The following is a 17,564-nucleotide window of genomic DNA, read 5'->3' as shown; positions in this document are numbered from 1 at the left end:
TTCAATGAACCATTTTTCAAAAGATAGTCGCGGTGGATTGCTGTTACATTTTGAAAGCCAAAAAACCTCTACAACTTGGCATATTAAGTGTTTTGGACTGACTAATAGAAATCTATTAAGATTATCACAATTTTGAAAACTTAACATACCTATTATCTACCGTATTAATCACTGTAATTTGATTCAAATGAGAGACAGTCCCATACATTGCAATAAATTGTCGTATGAATAGTAATTTTGTGTTGTTTTACGTGTTTCCTTGAAAAATTTACGATCGCTTAATAAAAAAACTTGCAAATTAACTAAAAATGGCCGTGATCTTCGTACTTGTATTTGAATAATTTATTATGCAGATCCATTTTATTATTTGACCAAAAATAGTAACAAATAAGAGTGACAGTCTGTACTGAGGAAATTATAAATAATCAAATGTATCTAGAAAATCCACCATCACGAACACAGAGTATGTGTTTATAAAAGGTGCCTTAAATGCTAAGAAACCTGAAATGTGACAAGACGCTGACGACAATGAAACACAATTGGAGATGGAATTACAACGCAGAATACGAATTATCATTAATTTTTTTCGTATTAAAATTATCTTATTCTTGGATAGAAATATAATTTTTAAAATACCACTAAAAGATTTTAATTTTCTTTGCAATAAAATGTCCGCCTCGAAAAGAAATTACTACATTATTACTTTTAAGTTGTGTTTTATCGAAGAACCTTGCGTTTTCTTTATTAGACCGTGTCGTTAGTGAACATCTTTAGCAAAGAAATTTATTGTATACAATATATTTATATATAGTAGCTAGTGAACGTATAAAAGTTATTTGCACAGTTGCAAATACGATAACGAGAAGGCACCGTTACCAAGAACGGGATTACAGTCCCATTCCGAACGTTTGCACGAAGATTTTAAAAATATTTTTAAGAAAAACAGACACGACGAAGTTTTAGGCGACGAAGAAAATACAGTACAGTAGATCATACACAGTGCAATTGGCGGCAATATAAAATTCACAATGAGAATAAAAGAACCAAAATGTAGTCAAGACAATTTTTACCTGTTAATTATTCAGTTTCTTTTGCAAATTAAAGCTGTTATATTGGTAAAGCTTGTTATCTTCTCGATGAGGCTGTTTCCACTTATGTTTACGTTCGAGTAATTATGTTTTTGATTGAGATTTTGTTTTTTATACTTTTGTAAAGCTTAGGAAAATGTTTGCTGCTTTTTGTATCTCAATAAATATGATACATTAATTCTCTTGTATATTTGTAGAATCTGATTCCTCATTGTGCATTTTATATTAACACAAAAATGATCCTACATCCGAGAGAGCTATTAAACAAATACATCCAACGTTCTCTTGTTCTACAATTGGCGCCCAACGCGGGGCTCGCTTATTTTAAAAAAAATTTTAATGTCGAATGACTAGAACCCAGTCTAATTTTGTGCAACTTAAGAGACCTTTTTTTCAGATTTTCTTTAGCCTAAAGTAGATTATGCTTAATTTAATTTAACTTCTCGATTACTTATGAGACTTCAAAGTGTACAGTCAATGTTATGACAAACAAAATCAGGTATTCATGATCTTTTTACTCTTGGCAGAACTTACCAAGCGTTCTCGTCTTTCAGTTCGTTGTCCTACAACAAACTTTAAAGTAGTATTTAGGGTACCTTCTGATCCAATCTTGGCATTAAAATCAACCATTATAAGAGTCATGTTTTTTGTCATAGATATGGCTTCTGATAAGCGTTTTTTATAAATTAGATTGCTCGATCTAATAGTTGAGACAAATTTGCTTACTGATTTTGCAAGCCAGTTTCAGAATAGATATATCCCAGAGAAATATATCTATAGTAGAAACCCTCAATTTAGAAGAGTGATATCATAGTTTAAACGCGGAATATCCTCAAATTTAAATGTACACAGCGGCCCTCGAAAACTGCCTGTTTTCTCGATTGCAATTTGCGTTTCCTCATAAGAAATTACAGAATATATAAAGTAGTATATTTATTTGTGCTTCTCTATAGTAGACTTGACCAGAAGTTGTTGTACAGTGTAGCCAAATCTTGTTCACAAGTAGTAATTATGGTCATACAAAACCTGTATTCTTCCACGCAGCGATTATTACCGTCATAAAAATACCAAAAAACATGATTTTATCAATAGTAAAAATTAAGCACAAAATTGTAATAAAATAAATTTTATTTATATGTTCCGTTTCGTTACGTATTTAAATTTATAAAATAAAAATCGATATTTTAAAACATTATTTTTCAATCGTTTGGCAATGTTGGAATTAGCGAGGGAACTCGGTTTTACAATTCGGATCCAGACATGCAGTAAAACTAGTTTTTATTATTTTTTGCCCAAGAAATGAACGAAGAAAACATTGGTGTTTCTATGGGTAAATAGTGCATGTGTTTTTGTGAGTATATTTTATGTGATAAGTTTGTAAACTTATTGTTGTCAATACTGTTTTAACAATACTGTATTGTAGTATTGATAAAACGTGTTATAGATAATAAGAGTGTTATAGTTTGTCGTTTTATAGTAAATATTTAGTTATATTCTTTGAAATTATTGTATATATAGTATATATCCAGATTATTGAAATACAATGGACGAAAAACCGAGTTGTTCCAAGAGAAGACAGCAAAATTCTGATGTGGATTCCAAGAATGAAAAGCCGCAAAAGAGACGGAAAATGTTAACGTCCGAAGAGAAGGTAATGATACGAAACGTTTATGAAGGAATTGTCGGCAGAAAAATGGCATTAAACGTTAGCCAAGCGGTCGACATTTGTAGCAGTTTAACAAAAGTATCCGTTAGCTATATTTATCGTGTACTTAAAAATACATCGGAAAATAAAAAGCAAGAAAAAGGTAAAACTAGAGGTAGGAAAAGCATTGTTTTGGATGACGAGACAAGGAATATTATACGTCGAAAAATTCATTCATTTTATTTTCGGAGTGAAATTCCAACACTGAAAAAAGGGAATTTCTCAAGAGCTCGAAAATGATGACTCTTTACCCAAGATATCTCGTAGGGTCTTAATCAGGACCATGCACGAAATGAACTTTCGATACGTAAAACGCAACAGAAAAAGTATGCTATTAGACAAAAATGAAATTATTCTGTGGAGAAGAAAATATTTAGAAGAAATACGAAAAATTCGTAGCACTGGATGCAAAATATATTATTTGGATGAAACCTGGATTAACGAAGGTCATACAGTTGGAAAAGTTTGGCAAGATTTAAATGTAAAAAATAAACGCGAAGCATTTATAGAAGGCTGGTCTACAGAATTAAAGGCTCCATCAGGAAAGGGACGGCGTTTAATCATCACCCATATAGGAAGTGATACAGGGTTCCTTGATGATGGTTTGCTTCAATTTGAGTCGAAAAAAAAACAGGTGATTATCATGAAGAAATGACTTCTGAAGTATTTGAGCGCTGGTTTAAGAGAATCTTACCAAAATTGGAATCTGGGTCTGTGGTTGTTATGGACACTGCGCCATATCATAGCCGCAGACTAGAACAATTACCGACGACGGCATGGCGGAAAGGGAGAATTCAAGAATGGCTTACAGAAAAGGGGATTGCATACGAAGAATCAATGCTCAAAATTCAACTACTTGACATTGCACGGTTAAGGAAAATTGAATATCTTAAATATGCTGTAGATGAAACTGCAAAAGATTATGGTGTCAAAGTTCTGCGTCTACCACCTTATCATTGCGAACTTAATCCCATTGAACTTATCTGGGAGCAAGTGAAAGGAGAAGTAGCACGCAATAACAAAACGTTCAAATTAAACAAAATTAAGAAACTTTTGATTCAAGCAATCCTCCATGTATCTCCAGAGAAATGGGCTAAATGTATAGGCCACATAATTAAAGAAGAACATCGTATGTGGGAACTTGACACTCATATCTCAAAGTTTTACTAGAGCCAATTATAATTACACCAGGTGGTGAAGATAATGACAGCGATAGCAGCACTGCATCTTCAGGTTTAGACAGCGAATAATATTTTCTAATAGTTTAATAAGAACATCAGCATAAAAAAAAACCAAAAACAAAAAAAAAACGAGAAGAACATAGTAAGTGTGTATAGTGTTTGTGTTTAAACACATCAAACATTATTTTTATTTTGTTTTTATAGAATTTTATTTTGTTTTATAGGATTTTATTTTGTTTTGTTTTATACTGTTTAAGTGTTTTGTTCATTTTATTTAATAAGACAATATGGCTCTTGGCTAAACGTGAAAAAGACGTTTTAGCGTAACTTCCGCGACAGCCGGTTGGTATCAGTAAACTTTCTGCAAAATTACTTCTTTTTTATAGCTTTTTGTTTGTGGCATTCTGTATTTTTAGGGGAATGTAGGGAATGAGCCACAAAATATTTATTCATATGTTTATTTATTGACGTTTCGATCTCTATATCCAGAGACCGTTTTCAATTATACAAATGATAGTACTATTTATTTTCTATGGCTTTTCGCTTGTCGTTCTGTATTTTTAGAAATAATGTTGGGAATAAGCCACAATATATTTATTCAAATGTTTAATTTACGGACGTTTCGATCTCTATAAAGAGATCGTTTTCAAACATACAAATGACAGATATATTTATTTTTCTATAGCTGCTTGTTTGTGGCATTCTGTATTTTTAGGGAGAAGGTTGGACATAAGCCACAATATATCTATTTACATGTTTAATACATTAACGTTTCGATCTCTATTCCGTTTTGAAAGATAGAAAAAAAAAGAAAATAAACAATATAAGATTATAAAAATATATAATAATAAACAAATAAAAAAAATATTACTATCATTTATATCTTTGAAAGCGGTCTTTGGATATAGAGATCGAAACGTCAGTAAAAACTTGTAAATAAATATATTGTGGCCTATTTCGAACATTAATATTTGAAAAATAAAATATAATTAACGTTAAAATAAAAGTAAGTGTACGTCACTGGATTTCCAAACGGCTTTCCGCATTTCTGGGTCTTTAAACGATGACTCACTCTCTCAAATAGTGAAATTATACTTTACAAGTCTTGAGATCTGTAGTATTATTTCGCAAACTCCTAATGCAGAGATATCGACTCTGTCCGTTTCATCTAACGTGTTAACCACAAATGAATATAGTACAAGATACAATACTTAATACATTAACATCGGAAGTTACTTCTTCTTCTTGCAGTACCGTCTCCTATCGGAGGCTGGCTACCATCACAGCAATCTTGACTTTGTTGGCTGCAGCTCTGAACAACTGTATTGAACTGCACCCATACCACTCCCTTAAATTTCGCAACCAGGAAATCCTCCTACGTCCCACATTTCTCTTTCCCGAGATTTTTCCTTGGATTATGAGTCTAAGCAGAGAGTACTTTTCTCCTCTCATTATGTGGCCCAGATATTCCAGTTTTTTCGTCGGAAGTTACAAAAACAATCAATACGGCAAAGCCACGAAAGACCTCAGGTCCAGATGAGATATATGTAGAGATGATAAAACTTATCAATGAAGAAAATCTTCAGTCCTTAACACTACTATTTAATAAAATATATACCACTGGAATCTTCCCAGAAGATTCCATTGGTATATATTTTATATATATTTGTATATATATTTTATATATTCCCAGAAGATGCCAGTCTTCACTGGCATCTATACCTATACCCAAGAAAAATAAAGCAAATAGATGCTCACCGTTCAGATTAATTAACCTGATGAGCCATTTTCTGAAAATTTTACATCAACGAATATACAGAGAATGAGAAAGAAACCTGAGCGACAATCAATTTAGATTTCGACGGGGCTTGGAACAAGGAAGGCATTATTTCTCCAGATATTACTACAAAAATGTCGAGACGAGAAGACGTGTTTCTCTGTTTTATCGACTATGAAAAAGCGTTTGATCGAGTAAAACACACAGATCTCATAGAAACCCTAACACAACATGGTATAGACCATAACACGATGGCTCTTATTAAAAACCTATATTGGGATCAAATAGCTTCGATTAAAATAGACAATCGGATGACAGCAGACATGTCAATAAAAAGATGAGTTCGCCAGGGCTGTGTACTTTCTCCACTATTGTTTAATATATATTCCGAAAAGATCTTTCAAAATGTCCTCGAAAATATTGAAGAAGGAATAAAAATCAACGGAGAATATACAACAACTTAAGATACGCAGACGACACCGTCATTATTGCGGACAGTGCTGAGGGTTTGCAAAGACTTTTGAATGCCGTAACCAGAGAGGAAGATAGCTTGGGGCTGAATATAAACACAAATAAAACAAAAGTAATGGCCGTTACGTGTGCACCAAATGCCGACATTAATATTCGTATCTACAACAAACAGATAGAACCCGTACAAAAATTCCAGTATCTTGGTTGCTGGATAACAAACGATCTTGACTACGAAGTTGAAAAACGTGCCCGTATAGAACAACTTCAGATACGCAGACGACACCGTCATTATTGCGAACAGTGCTGAGGGTTTGCAAAGACTTTTGAATGTCATAACCAGACAGGGAGATAGCTTGGGGCTGAATATAAACTTTGAGATGTGGGTTTTTCGAAGGATGCTGAAGATCTCTTGGACAGAGCACGTGACCAACAACGAGGTGCTGAAAAAAATGGGGACTGAGAGAGAACTCCTAAATATTGTAAAAACCAGAAAAACGAGTTATCTAGGACATATTTACAGAGGAGAAAAATACAACTTCCTACGACTGATAATGGAAGGGAAAGTGGAAGGAAGGAGAGGTCCAGGAAGAAGAAAAAGCTCCTAGCTGAAAAATGTAAGAGACTGGACAGGCATGGACACACATTCGATACTAAGAACAGCTCAAGATACAGAGCAATTTGCTGTAGTTATGTCAACCTATAGTAATGGAGAGGGCACCTTAAAAAGAAGTGGATCAAGCAGAACAAAATGCCTGGCAAATGCGTAGAATTAGTGGTGGTAAAATGGATCATTTACAGCATCATCGCACAATTGCAGTACGTATTCTTGAATCTTTTAAAAAGACAACAAAAAGAGGACCCAGCAAACCTTCAGTCAATTTGCACAGTGACTCAAGATATGATCGGATGGATCGGCTTATTGTCTATAAGGGTACTCAAACTCGTTGTGCTGCTTGTCACAAAAAAAATTTTTACTCCAATAAATGTAATGTAGCACTACATCCAAAACAATGTTTTTATAAATATCATATAAACTAGATATTTAAGATTTTTTTATTTTAATTTGTTGAAATAATTGGTGGTACTTGTATGAAAGATATAGAAATGAAAATAGCACGGGGAAAACAAGCCACAAGAGCACTTCATGGAGTGATATGGAACAACACTCTAACCAAAGAAAACAAAAAGAGGATCTTTCAAAGCATAGTGATGAATATTACCCTATATGGAGCGGAAGTATGGCCAATGACAACAACAATACGAAATAAAATAGAACAGTTGAACTGGACTTTATGAGAAGATGTCTACAAATCACAAGAGCGGATAGAATAAGAACGGAGGAAATATGGAACAGAATGGAAGTAAAATGCTCAATTACAAAAAACTTGGAAAACAGAGCCCTGCAGCGGTACGGGCATGTACAAAGAATGCCAGAGCATAGGTGGCCGAAAAGATTATTAAACTGGGGCCCGTCGGGAAGAAGACGGAGAGGAAGACCTGCTACAAGATGGAAAACATACGTCGGAAATGCTATGATAAATAGAGATCTCAGAGAAGGTAACTGGGAGAATAGAGTACTGTGGAGGACGAAAACGGCGAACTCATAATGGGAAAAGCCGAAGAAGAAGAAGAAGAAGTAATTAGAATAAAAATCTATGTTTTAACATTTTGGTACTTTTAAATATTTGTTATTCGCAATCATTGATTATGCCACCGGGCTTTTAAAAGGACACCCTTTTTTGAAAAATATACCGTCTTTTTTTAAAAATGTCTTCCAAATTTTACTTTTTTCAACCTTATTAAGCCTAAAAATTAAATATCCCATCAATATAAGAAAGACAAAAGTTTCGGCCTTAAATGGGTTAAGCAAACCAGCTCTAATGTGAAAAAGTAACAGAAAACGTATAGGCGATTAAAAAGTTGGGACATCCTATATACTACTTAATTTTGAGCAAATTATTTTTATGTAAATATAAAAATTAATAACAATATGTTGCACTTACATATTTAAATTAAATTGTATGGTAAAAAGCAAAAGATATCTAAAAAAAAACACTTATCGTCTTATAATCTACTCGTATAATCACCTTCTTCGGTGACCTCAAACACTTATTGCCGTGGCTTAGTTTTTAACATAAGATTATACGACAACATAATCTGGATGGACTTGGACCCCGATCATCCCCCTATGCCGGCAATTGATACACTTTAAAGCCGTTTTAGAGACGGCACAAGAGGAAATTTCTCATTTAAAATTATTATATTTACTCGTTCTGACGGTTCGAAGTCCAAAGGTTGTGGCGTTACAGTTTAGACCTTAATGAGGACTAAATTATGACATACGGTACGGTGTGGGTCGATTCAGTCACCGAGATGCGTCATTGTAGCTATGAACAAATCGTTTTATCGAGCACGTGCATATGTTTTGGATGGAATTCCCAAAATATGGAACGATTTTTTTTAAATACGGATAATCGTGTCTTTCTTATAACTGCTCAATTTTCTGTTCAACAACTTTATTTTATTGTTTTATATTTGACATTATTGTTCTGTTCTTTCTACACTTTTCTTTCGTTGTTGTATCTCTTTGTTATTTATTTGTTTTGTTCGGTCACTAGAGTTCCCTGGTGTTCTTATATTTATATTTTCATCCCTGTTAGAATGGCAGAATGATAGACCAGAGTTAATTAGCAAATAAAAAGCCTTTTTCATGTATGTAATAAACAAAATGTGTAAAAGATTAAAGGTCATTTTTTACTTATAAACAATATATAAACAATATAAGATCTCTATTTGATTCTAACTACTAAAGGTGAAGACTGGAAAATTATATGGAAAAGTGACACAATTTTACTGAAAAAGCGTAAAAATCCTTTAACATAATTTTAAAGTTATAACTTTTATAAAAAAGCCCAAAAAGCTTTAATTTCGCGTGATAACATTAGAACCACGGGGATCTGCGAAAAAACAACTAAATTTTAATGTGAGAGGTGGCATTCGGATTTTTGCAGAAATAGTTAGGTAATAATTTCAGTAATAATAACTGGCTTATCGAATTTACACCAATATCAGACAGAATTTGCACCATAAGACTCAAAAGTAAACTGCATAACGTGGCAATGGTTAATATATATGCACCGACGGAAGAGGCTGATGAAGACTAGGTTGAAAGATTCTATGGAGAACTTCAGGAAGTATGTGATAAAATCCAAAGACACGATGCTGTTATAACATGAGGCGACTTTAATGCTAAGCTGGGGAAAGAAGAAACTTTCGTAAACATATTTGGGAAACATAGTTTGCATAATGAAACCAGTCAAAATGGACTCAGGGTTGCACAATTTGCAACAGCAAATAATTATGTAGTTGTCAGAGAAACGATATCCATAAAGGAACATGGAAAATACAAATTGTTGACCACATCCTCACCTCAAAAAGATGGGCAACAGACATAACTAATGTCAGAACCTATCGCGGCGTGAACTCTGACTTAGATCACTATCTTGTGGGGGCAAAATTGCGGCAGAAAATCACGACAGTGGCAAAAGGGAAAAATAGCCAAATTAAAAAATGGAATGTTAAAGGATTCAAAAGTCCAACAAAGAAACAAGAATATCAAAATATTCTCCAAATAAAAGTCAACGGAATCAGAGAGGAAGATACTACAGAGGAAGAATGGAGACAATTAAAAACAATAATAATGGAATCTGCAGAGGAAACTTTCGGAAAAACCAAAAGGCAAATAAATGCGGAATGGTATGATGATGAATGCAAAACTGCAGTAGTGAAAAAAAAAGGCAAGCTAGGAAGGAGGAAAAAAGGAAGGGCCAGGACGAGATGGTTGGATGACGTGGAAGATGACCTGAAAACCATGAATATAAGACAATGTCGGAGAAGGGCCCAAGAGAGATCTGAATGGAAGGATCCTAGCCAGACAGGCAAAGACCCATTCAGGGTTATGATGCCAAAAGAAGAAGAAGAAAGAATGTCTTTATGACTATATGCAAAACTAAAAAGACAACCCCCGCAGTGAAACAAATGAAAGCAGCCTATCTGGGTTACATATTCAGGAATTTCAATTGCCAATTTTTAAAATTGATTATGGAGAAGTTTGAAGGAAAAAGAGGCATCAGGAAAACGAAATACTCGTGGCTAGAGAATATAACAGAACAAACAAACTTACAACGGACAATGGACACTTTTAGAAGGCACCTTAACAAGAAGATATCTTAAATCTAGTATTTCTGTTATCATAAGTATTTTTTGCTTTCTTAAGAATATCTAAGTAGTAATTTTTCTTTAGTGATTCTTGTTATTTGTTTAATAATACTCCAAGTAGAGTTAGGGTTTTGTAAAGATGTCATATTTTACATCTACCCAATAGAGAATAGTAAAGAATATTCAAAATTAGTTTTACCAAAGGACGACTGACAAATCATTGATAAAACTATAAAAAAAAAGTGTTACAGCTAAGTAAAATACACTAAGTAGAAAGAAAAATAACTGTTCTTCTTAAATGTTCTGTAGAATGATATTTTAATAGTTTAAATACAATAACATAGAGCTATGTGCAAAATTAGTCAGCTTTTGATAGTATTGTAAGTGTGAATGTTACAAAATCATTAAAAATAGACAAAATATGTTATTATACTCAAGATGAAAATGCATGTTAGCACAAAATACAAGAGACACCTTCTGGTAAGATGATTAATTGAATCGCCAATTGTAATAAACATTTCCATCTGAAATGGAAACATCTGATGAACTAACCTCTTCCTGTAAGTTATTTACTATGACATGAGCTAGAATGTTTTCATGAGAAGAAGATAATCTAGACTGTTCTAGAGGTAATGTTCTGAGATGAGTGCTTTTTATAGATAATTATCCAGTAGGGAGGGGATGACCATTCAAAAGTAAAAATTTCTTAGTATTAGAATATAGTATATTTCTTAGTCTCTAATAATAATCTTTGCTTTTTCTAAGAACTCAATATTTCTCTATTCATTTAATAGCTTCCTCAGGAGTACCCTGAAAGATTTAAAAACACTTACAGGAATTAAAAGATTTCAAAAATCAAAGACCCAGTACCACCCGTATATAGAAGTAATGTTGTTTATGAAATATCATGTCTAGGATGTCAAAATAGCTACATTGGCCAAACATCACAGTGGCTAAAACAACGCATCACACAACATAAAAGTGATTGCCACTTGGAAAAAAAATACATGTGCAGTAGCTGAGCACTATGAAAACACCAATCATTTGCTGGACTATAACAAAGCTTGAATTTTGGCTTTCTTTTATTGTTATTTTTTTACATTTGAGGTAATTTTACTTGTTTTATCTTATTACTGTAAGGAACCTGTTTAAGACACTTTAATCTTAACATGCAATACTTTACATACTTTAATGTCAGTTTTTATTTGTGAAATCTTTCAATTTCTGTGTTTTTAAATCTATTTGTATGTCATTCGTTTGTAATGTTAAAATTGCTTTACAGTGTACTCCTGAGGAAGCTATTAAATAAATAGCGAAATATTGAGTTCTTAGAAAAAACAAATATTTGTATTATGAGACCACTACCTGATATTTCCTACATATTTATAAATTGTTTTTTGGGTTGAAATAATTTATAACTCTAAATACCAAATAAAGTTTAATACTTGATAATAAATTCCTATCTTTTACCTACTCATATAATTTTAACAATACAATAAGATAAGCAACCGTTTTACATAAAAAAATGAACAATCAATTAAAAACATGTTATTTTATAAATTAAATAGAAAATAGTAATTATGATTTGTGTTGTTTATTATATACATTTTCTATTTGAAAAAAAAAAGAAATCGGGACTTAAGTGTTTCTTATTAAATTATAAGTACCAACAACAACAATATACATAATTTACAAATTTCTAATAAAAGACAATGCCACTACAGGTTGGTAGTTGGTAAAAACCTTTATTTGATCAAAAACGTAAGGCAATTTAGCCAGTTTATGAAACAATTCATCTGAATATATTTAAAACATTGTGCTTCATTTAAACGAAGAAAAACAAGACAAGTGAAGCAAATAAAGGAGTATCTGTGAATTCTATACAAGGCAAGGTATTTGAAAACACCTGCTAACAAATTAAATATGTGGCTTACTGTAAACATACATTTTTTACATGTTGGAATAGTGGTCTATATGAATGAAATTATTCGTTTTGGTACATTAATATCAAAAAAACTAACGGTTAATGAATGAATCATCTGACACGCTGGTCTTTGCGAAGTTGACAATACCGGACAAACATAACCTATCTCAATACGTGTGTCAAATTCGGTTATTACACCCTCATTAGAATAATAAAGTGAAAAGCATAAATATTATGTTGAAAACACTTAAGAATTTTATTAGACACCCGCTTCTAAAAGTTTGTTTATTTATCTACTAATTAAAACAAAATATCTACTGATAATGATAATGCTACATACCCAATGTTATTGGCACCTTCTTAAACAGTAAACACTCGAAAACTGTATTGTATAGATATACAAAAACCAAAAGAAATACACAATCTTTTAATTCAAATAGATACAAGAAATTGTCACTACCTCAATTCGCGTGGAGGAATAAAAATAAAATATGCCGTCCGTATTTTTGGACAGAATGTCTCTGTCTCATGGCCAATGAAAATCAAACTTCTTTAGGAGGGAGAGTGGCGTGATGTTTACGTCACCATGTGCTACAGACCTGAATCAATATTTTCCTTTATTTTGTTTTATGCAGTAAAAAAAATTTCAAGTTTTGTTTTCTTGTGCAATTTTGGGCTATTCGGGTGAATCATTAGGTCTCCCTCCTCAATTAGCAATTTGAATACCGATAATTAAATCAGCGATAACAATAATTGATAAATATTCATTCCGAATTCTTGCGCCGTTGCCGTTGTCGTTGAATTCTCCTGGATCTCAAGAAAAATAACGGTAATATTCTATTTTGGTATTCATAGTAATTTGTACTAAGGCTTTGGTTATTAAATAACAAAATAATTCATTTTTGCTGCACCATAATTGCAAAGTTTTAGAAACAAGTAGGTATTCGGTATTCAATGTTATGGACAAGAACTGGGAAAGCAATTTGCTGGTGAATAATTTGTTACCATTTTATGACAGCTTAATTTTACGAAAAACCATAATATAATGTCTCTAAGATTTTTTTTAACTCTTCCATGACAGATAAACTTTTACTAGCAGGTTTATCTACAAGTTATTGATTGAGTAACGGTGGATTTATTTCAGATTCTAATTACACTGGTATCAAACCTTATAGACGGTTATTGTTTAAGGACTAAACTATATGACGCGATACAAATTTGGTCATTCAGATGAGTATCTAATAACAATACTGTTAGAAGTCTGGACTACTTTACAGTATAGTATTAATATGCTAGAACATTCTAAATTTTAATTAATTTCAATAATTAGTTGATTGATTTTGTTGTGCAAAAAGTCACTCAGTTGATTAAACTACCCCAAAACAAGGTTTAAATAATATAAAAAGCTAACTCAAATTTTTAAACATAATTAACAAATAGTCCCAGTAATACTTTCTACAAGGTCTAATTTAAAATGTTGCTTTTATAGATGATGTCAACAAGGAAAGGGCAAGCCCAGTTGCACAGTCCAAATTTCAATTCAAAACATGATCTAATACAGCTCATTACCAATTTTATTTTTAATTTTGTAATCTAAACTCCTATAGGGTATGCAACTCTTTTTACATGTTATTGACAGTCGACTTTGACAGATCACAGACATTTTGCTGTCACAATTTCCTGCCTAAAGAATCTAAATATAAATAAATCGTTTTAGTTTCATCAAAGAATATAGACGCATTGGTTTCATTATTTTAAATTTTGCATTCAAAAAATGAATAATAATGGCGATACGGACAAATTGGACTGGATGTATAAGGTAAATTACAACTTAAAACCACGATACCCTTTTTTTACGTGATTATTTTAGGGTGCAAATAGCCACATTGACCAGGAAGAATATTTACTAGGGAAATCAGTAGACAAATCTTTTGAACAAATTAACAGAGAAGAAAAAGAAAAGAAACTTGGGGTAGTACCTCCTAAAAATCATGTTGAACATGAGTGCATCCCACCATCTATAAGGGATTTCAACAAAATTGTCCATGAAGATCAGGTAAGAACAGAAGTACATACAGTTTGTGTCTTCTTCTTATTTCATTAATACTCTTTCTGTGTTTTATTTTGCCTCTATACACTCGCCATATCTATACACTTGCTACAAGAATAGAAAGTAAATATTTTCCCTCCATTTTCCTGAATACATGTATGTATGATCAGTTTAGAACTTCTTTAGAGTTTTAGAGTCAACTGTTTTTTTTCTATATCCTTCATTATTGTTCTTTCTACTTCTATGAAGTTTTAATGTCTTCCTTTTTTATTCTATCCTAGATAGTCATATTTATGTTGTAATTTCATCAATTTTGATTACTTCAACCTTTTTCTTTTGTATTTTTCTATCTATGTCCAAGTTTCTGTACCATATAATAGACTCATAGACATGTACTACAAATAGACTGACTATTGTAATACAGGCCCTGTATCTGTTTCTAATGGACCGCCTTTATTGATTATGCGACCTAAATGACCAATGGGAAGGTCACGAGACTGCTTTGCATGAGTTTTTTCTGTTGCACTGAGGGAACGGGCCTATATGGTAACAGCCAGTCTATTTGTATTATATGTCTATGAATAGACTACTATTGATCATAACCTCAAAGATATTGTTTGTATAATTCAAGAGTTCATTTCCTTGCTGTTAGTTCCAGTTTAATTAAATATTATTTTCAGACATTTGTAGTCTTCACAAGCTTTTATTTCGTGGTTACTTTCAATTGAAATTTCAGTTATGAACTTTGCTTTCTTTTGATTTACTGCATCTACTTGTTAAAAAGTATTAAAGTAGCTAATTTTTTTTAGGTTGATTTATCTGCTAAGCTTCAAGAAGATCCCCTCATGGCAATTAAAAAACAAGAAGAAGAAGCTAGACGTCAGTTTCTTCAGAATCCTATACAGTTGAAGAAGCTTCAAGACGCTCTGAAAGTACAAGAAGAAAAGAAAAAGAAGAAAAAAAAGAAAAAGAGAAACGATTCTGATTCTGAAGATGATTTAGACAAGCAGATAGCCGAAAAGTTGAAACATCTTAAAGGTAATTTCAGTGATTTGCCAAAAAAGAAGAAAAAATCCAAGACTCAACATCTAGATACTATATTGATGCACAAATTTAATCAATTAAAGGATAAACTATCGCAAGAGGACATGGATGATATTTTGGCGGGAAAAAGTAGTGGTAGTGATGAAGAAGTACCTAAAAAGAAAGCTAAACATAAGTCATCAAATAGTGAGGAAGATAGTGATGATCAGGAGAAAATATCGAAAGGAAAAACATATCGTGATAAGCAGGATGATGTGAAAGATAAACAAAACAGATATAAAAGGAACTCTAGGAGTGAAAGTAGAAGTAGAAGTAATAAAACACATGAAAAATATAAAGGGCATCGAAAATCTACATCTAGAGACAGAAGCAAAGATAGAAGTAGATATAGAAAAGATTCTAGTAGTGATAGTGAACATGAACGAACAAATAAAGCATCTAGATATGAAAAACAAAGAGATAATAGATACAAAGGATCTAGAGACAGAAGTAGAGAGAAGACAAAAAGAAGAAGAAGCAGTAGTAGTGAAGGTAGGCATGAAAAAAGTAGAAAAACCCAAATGTATGATAAACAAAATAGTAGACATCAAGTGGCTTCCAGAAATAGAAGTAAAGAACGAGAGAGAAGAAGAAGAGACTCCAGTAGTGATAGTGAACATCGCGAAAGTGGCAAAAGATATAAAAACAACAAACAAAGGGATCATAGGAAGGCTTCCTCGAGAGATAGAAGCACAGGCAAAGAAAAAAGTAGAGGAAAGTCAAGAAGTGAAAGTGAAGACGAAAAGAATAGCAAAATGTATAGATATGGGAAAAAGAAAGATCTAAGATCTGTATCTAGAGAAAAAAGCAGTGAAAAAAAGAGAAATAATGGAAGAAGCCACAAAAAACATAATGAAGAACATGAAAGCAACAGTAACTCATCAAAGGAAGCATCAGCAGATAATGATTTGGATAAAATGATACTGAAGAAACTACAAATGTTACGGGAATCTGCATTTGATAATAAGGAAGAATTAGAAGACACCCAACAAACATATTCACATTATGATAGTGAGAATGATGAGTATGTCTACAAAAAGAAATCATTTGGACTAGTAAAGTCAGATGGCACCAAAATACCTCTAAAGAACCCTCCAATTGACAATAAAAAGCTACTTCCGAAAAAAATTGATGCTCCAAAACTGCCAGATGCCAAGAACAAGCCAAATAAAAGGTTGACTGACAAAGAAAAGGAGGAATTGAGGAGACAAATGATGGTGGATGCCGTACACAGGGATAAAGAAAGAAGTGACAATTTGAAAAAGCACAGGCACGACAATCAGAAAGAGGAAAGTAAAATTGAGACGTTCGACAAAAATTTCGTTCATAGAGAATTATATAAAGGACAGAGTGATCTTAAAGATGTGGAATCGAGGCTCAAAACGAAGTTGAATAATATACAGAGGTCTTCCCAACATATGAACTCAAATTTTTCTAAAAGGAGTTAGAAATACAAGTAGAGTTGAAGATGAAATGAAAAGAGATGTTAAGGATACTAAAGAAGTGCATTCATTGTTTAAATATTTGTACAAATGTAATTTTACTGTTTGTATTTATAAAAAAATATTTTTAAAGATATCTAGTTTATTTATTTGATACAATTTTAAAAAATACCTAAAAACTAAGACTTTCCTTAAGCTGGTTTATTTTCTAGAAACTCAAACCTAGTGTTTTATAAGGAAATGGTTGTTTATTATATACAACATTGCCAGTTACATCTGAACAGTTTTTTTTTTTCATGTAATAAGTTCACATAATATACAAAATATCACAACACTGTAGAGAGAAATATCAACATAATCCGGGCTGGGTTTTGGCTGTCTGCACAAGTTGCTTCCAACTTGAACGGTCGTCCATAATAGTTGGGACAGTGGGTAGCCCCATTGTTCTTAGATCTGACCATATATTGTATCTTCATCGCATTCGTGGACGCCCTAAGGGCCTTCTTCCTTTGGGGACTTCCTGCCATATTAGCTTGGCAAGGCGGTTATTAGGGAGTCTATGGACATGGCCAGCCCATCTTAGACATTGGGATTTAATCTCTTGGAATATATCGCTCTCTCTATA

General features: G+C 32.6%; 2 protein-coding genes across 4 annotated transcripts in view; one reads left to right on the top strand and one right to left on the bottom strand.

The window, feature by feature from the left end:
- Nucleotides 1-12,887, bottom strand: part of Acsl (Acyl-CoA synthetase long-chain) — a 133,535-nt gene extending 120,648 nt beyond the window's left edge. For 2 of the 3 annotated variants that reach the window (XM_072545269.1, XM_072545273.1), the window contains exon 1: nucleotides 12,705-12,887. The gene's annotated coding sequence lies outside the window, so the exon portion shown is untranslated. The remainder of the gene's footprint in view (nucleotides 1-12,704) is intronic. The other variant, XM_072545274.1, reaches the window with a different exon arrangement.
- Nucleotides 12,888-14,020: 1,133 nt separating this feature from the next.
- Nucleotides 14,021-17,075, top strand: LOC140451454 (uncharacterized). The gene is made up of 3 exons (XM_072545267.1): nucleotides 14,021-14,183; nucleotides 14,235-14,420; nucleotides 15,224-17,075. Exons 1-3 carry the CDS (start codon nucleotides 14,139-14,141, stop codon nucleotides 16,943-16,945), a joined length of 1,953 nt encoding a protein of 650 aa, XP_072401368.1. The 5' UTR covers nucleotides 14,021-14,138; the 3' UTR covers nucleotides 16,946-17,075.
- The last annotated feature ends 489 nt before the right edge of the window (nucleotides 17,076-17,564 follow it).

The sequence above is a fragment of the Diabrotica undecimpunctata genome, chromosome 9 (assembly GCF_040954645.1).
Source record: "Diabrotica undecimpunctata isolate CICGRU chromosome 9, icDiaUnde3, whole genome shotgun sequence".
Classification (NCBI taxonomy): domain Eukaryota; kingdom Metazoa; phylum Arthropoda; class Insecta; order Coleoptera; family Chrysomelidae; genus Diabrotica; species Diabrotica undecimpunctata.
This window is presented reverse-complemented; position numbering and strand designations above follow the sequence as displayed.

What these genes read in the sequence shown, in the direction of transcription:
- LOC140451454 (XM_072545267.1), top strand. Translation starts at nt 14,139, where the DNA reads ATGAATAATAATGGCGATACGGACAAATTGGACTGGATGTATAAG. An exon ending in AATTGGACTGGATGTATAAG is followed by an intron (nt 14,184 to 14,234) that starts GTAAATTACAAC and finishes TGATTATTTTAG; the next exon opens with GGTGCAAATAGCCACATTGA. An exon ending in AAATTGTCCATGAAGATCAG is followed by an intron (nt 14,421 to 15,223) that starts GTAAGAACAGAA and finishes AATTTTTTTTAG; the next exon opens with GTTGATTTATCTGCTAAGCT.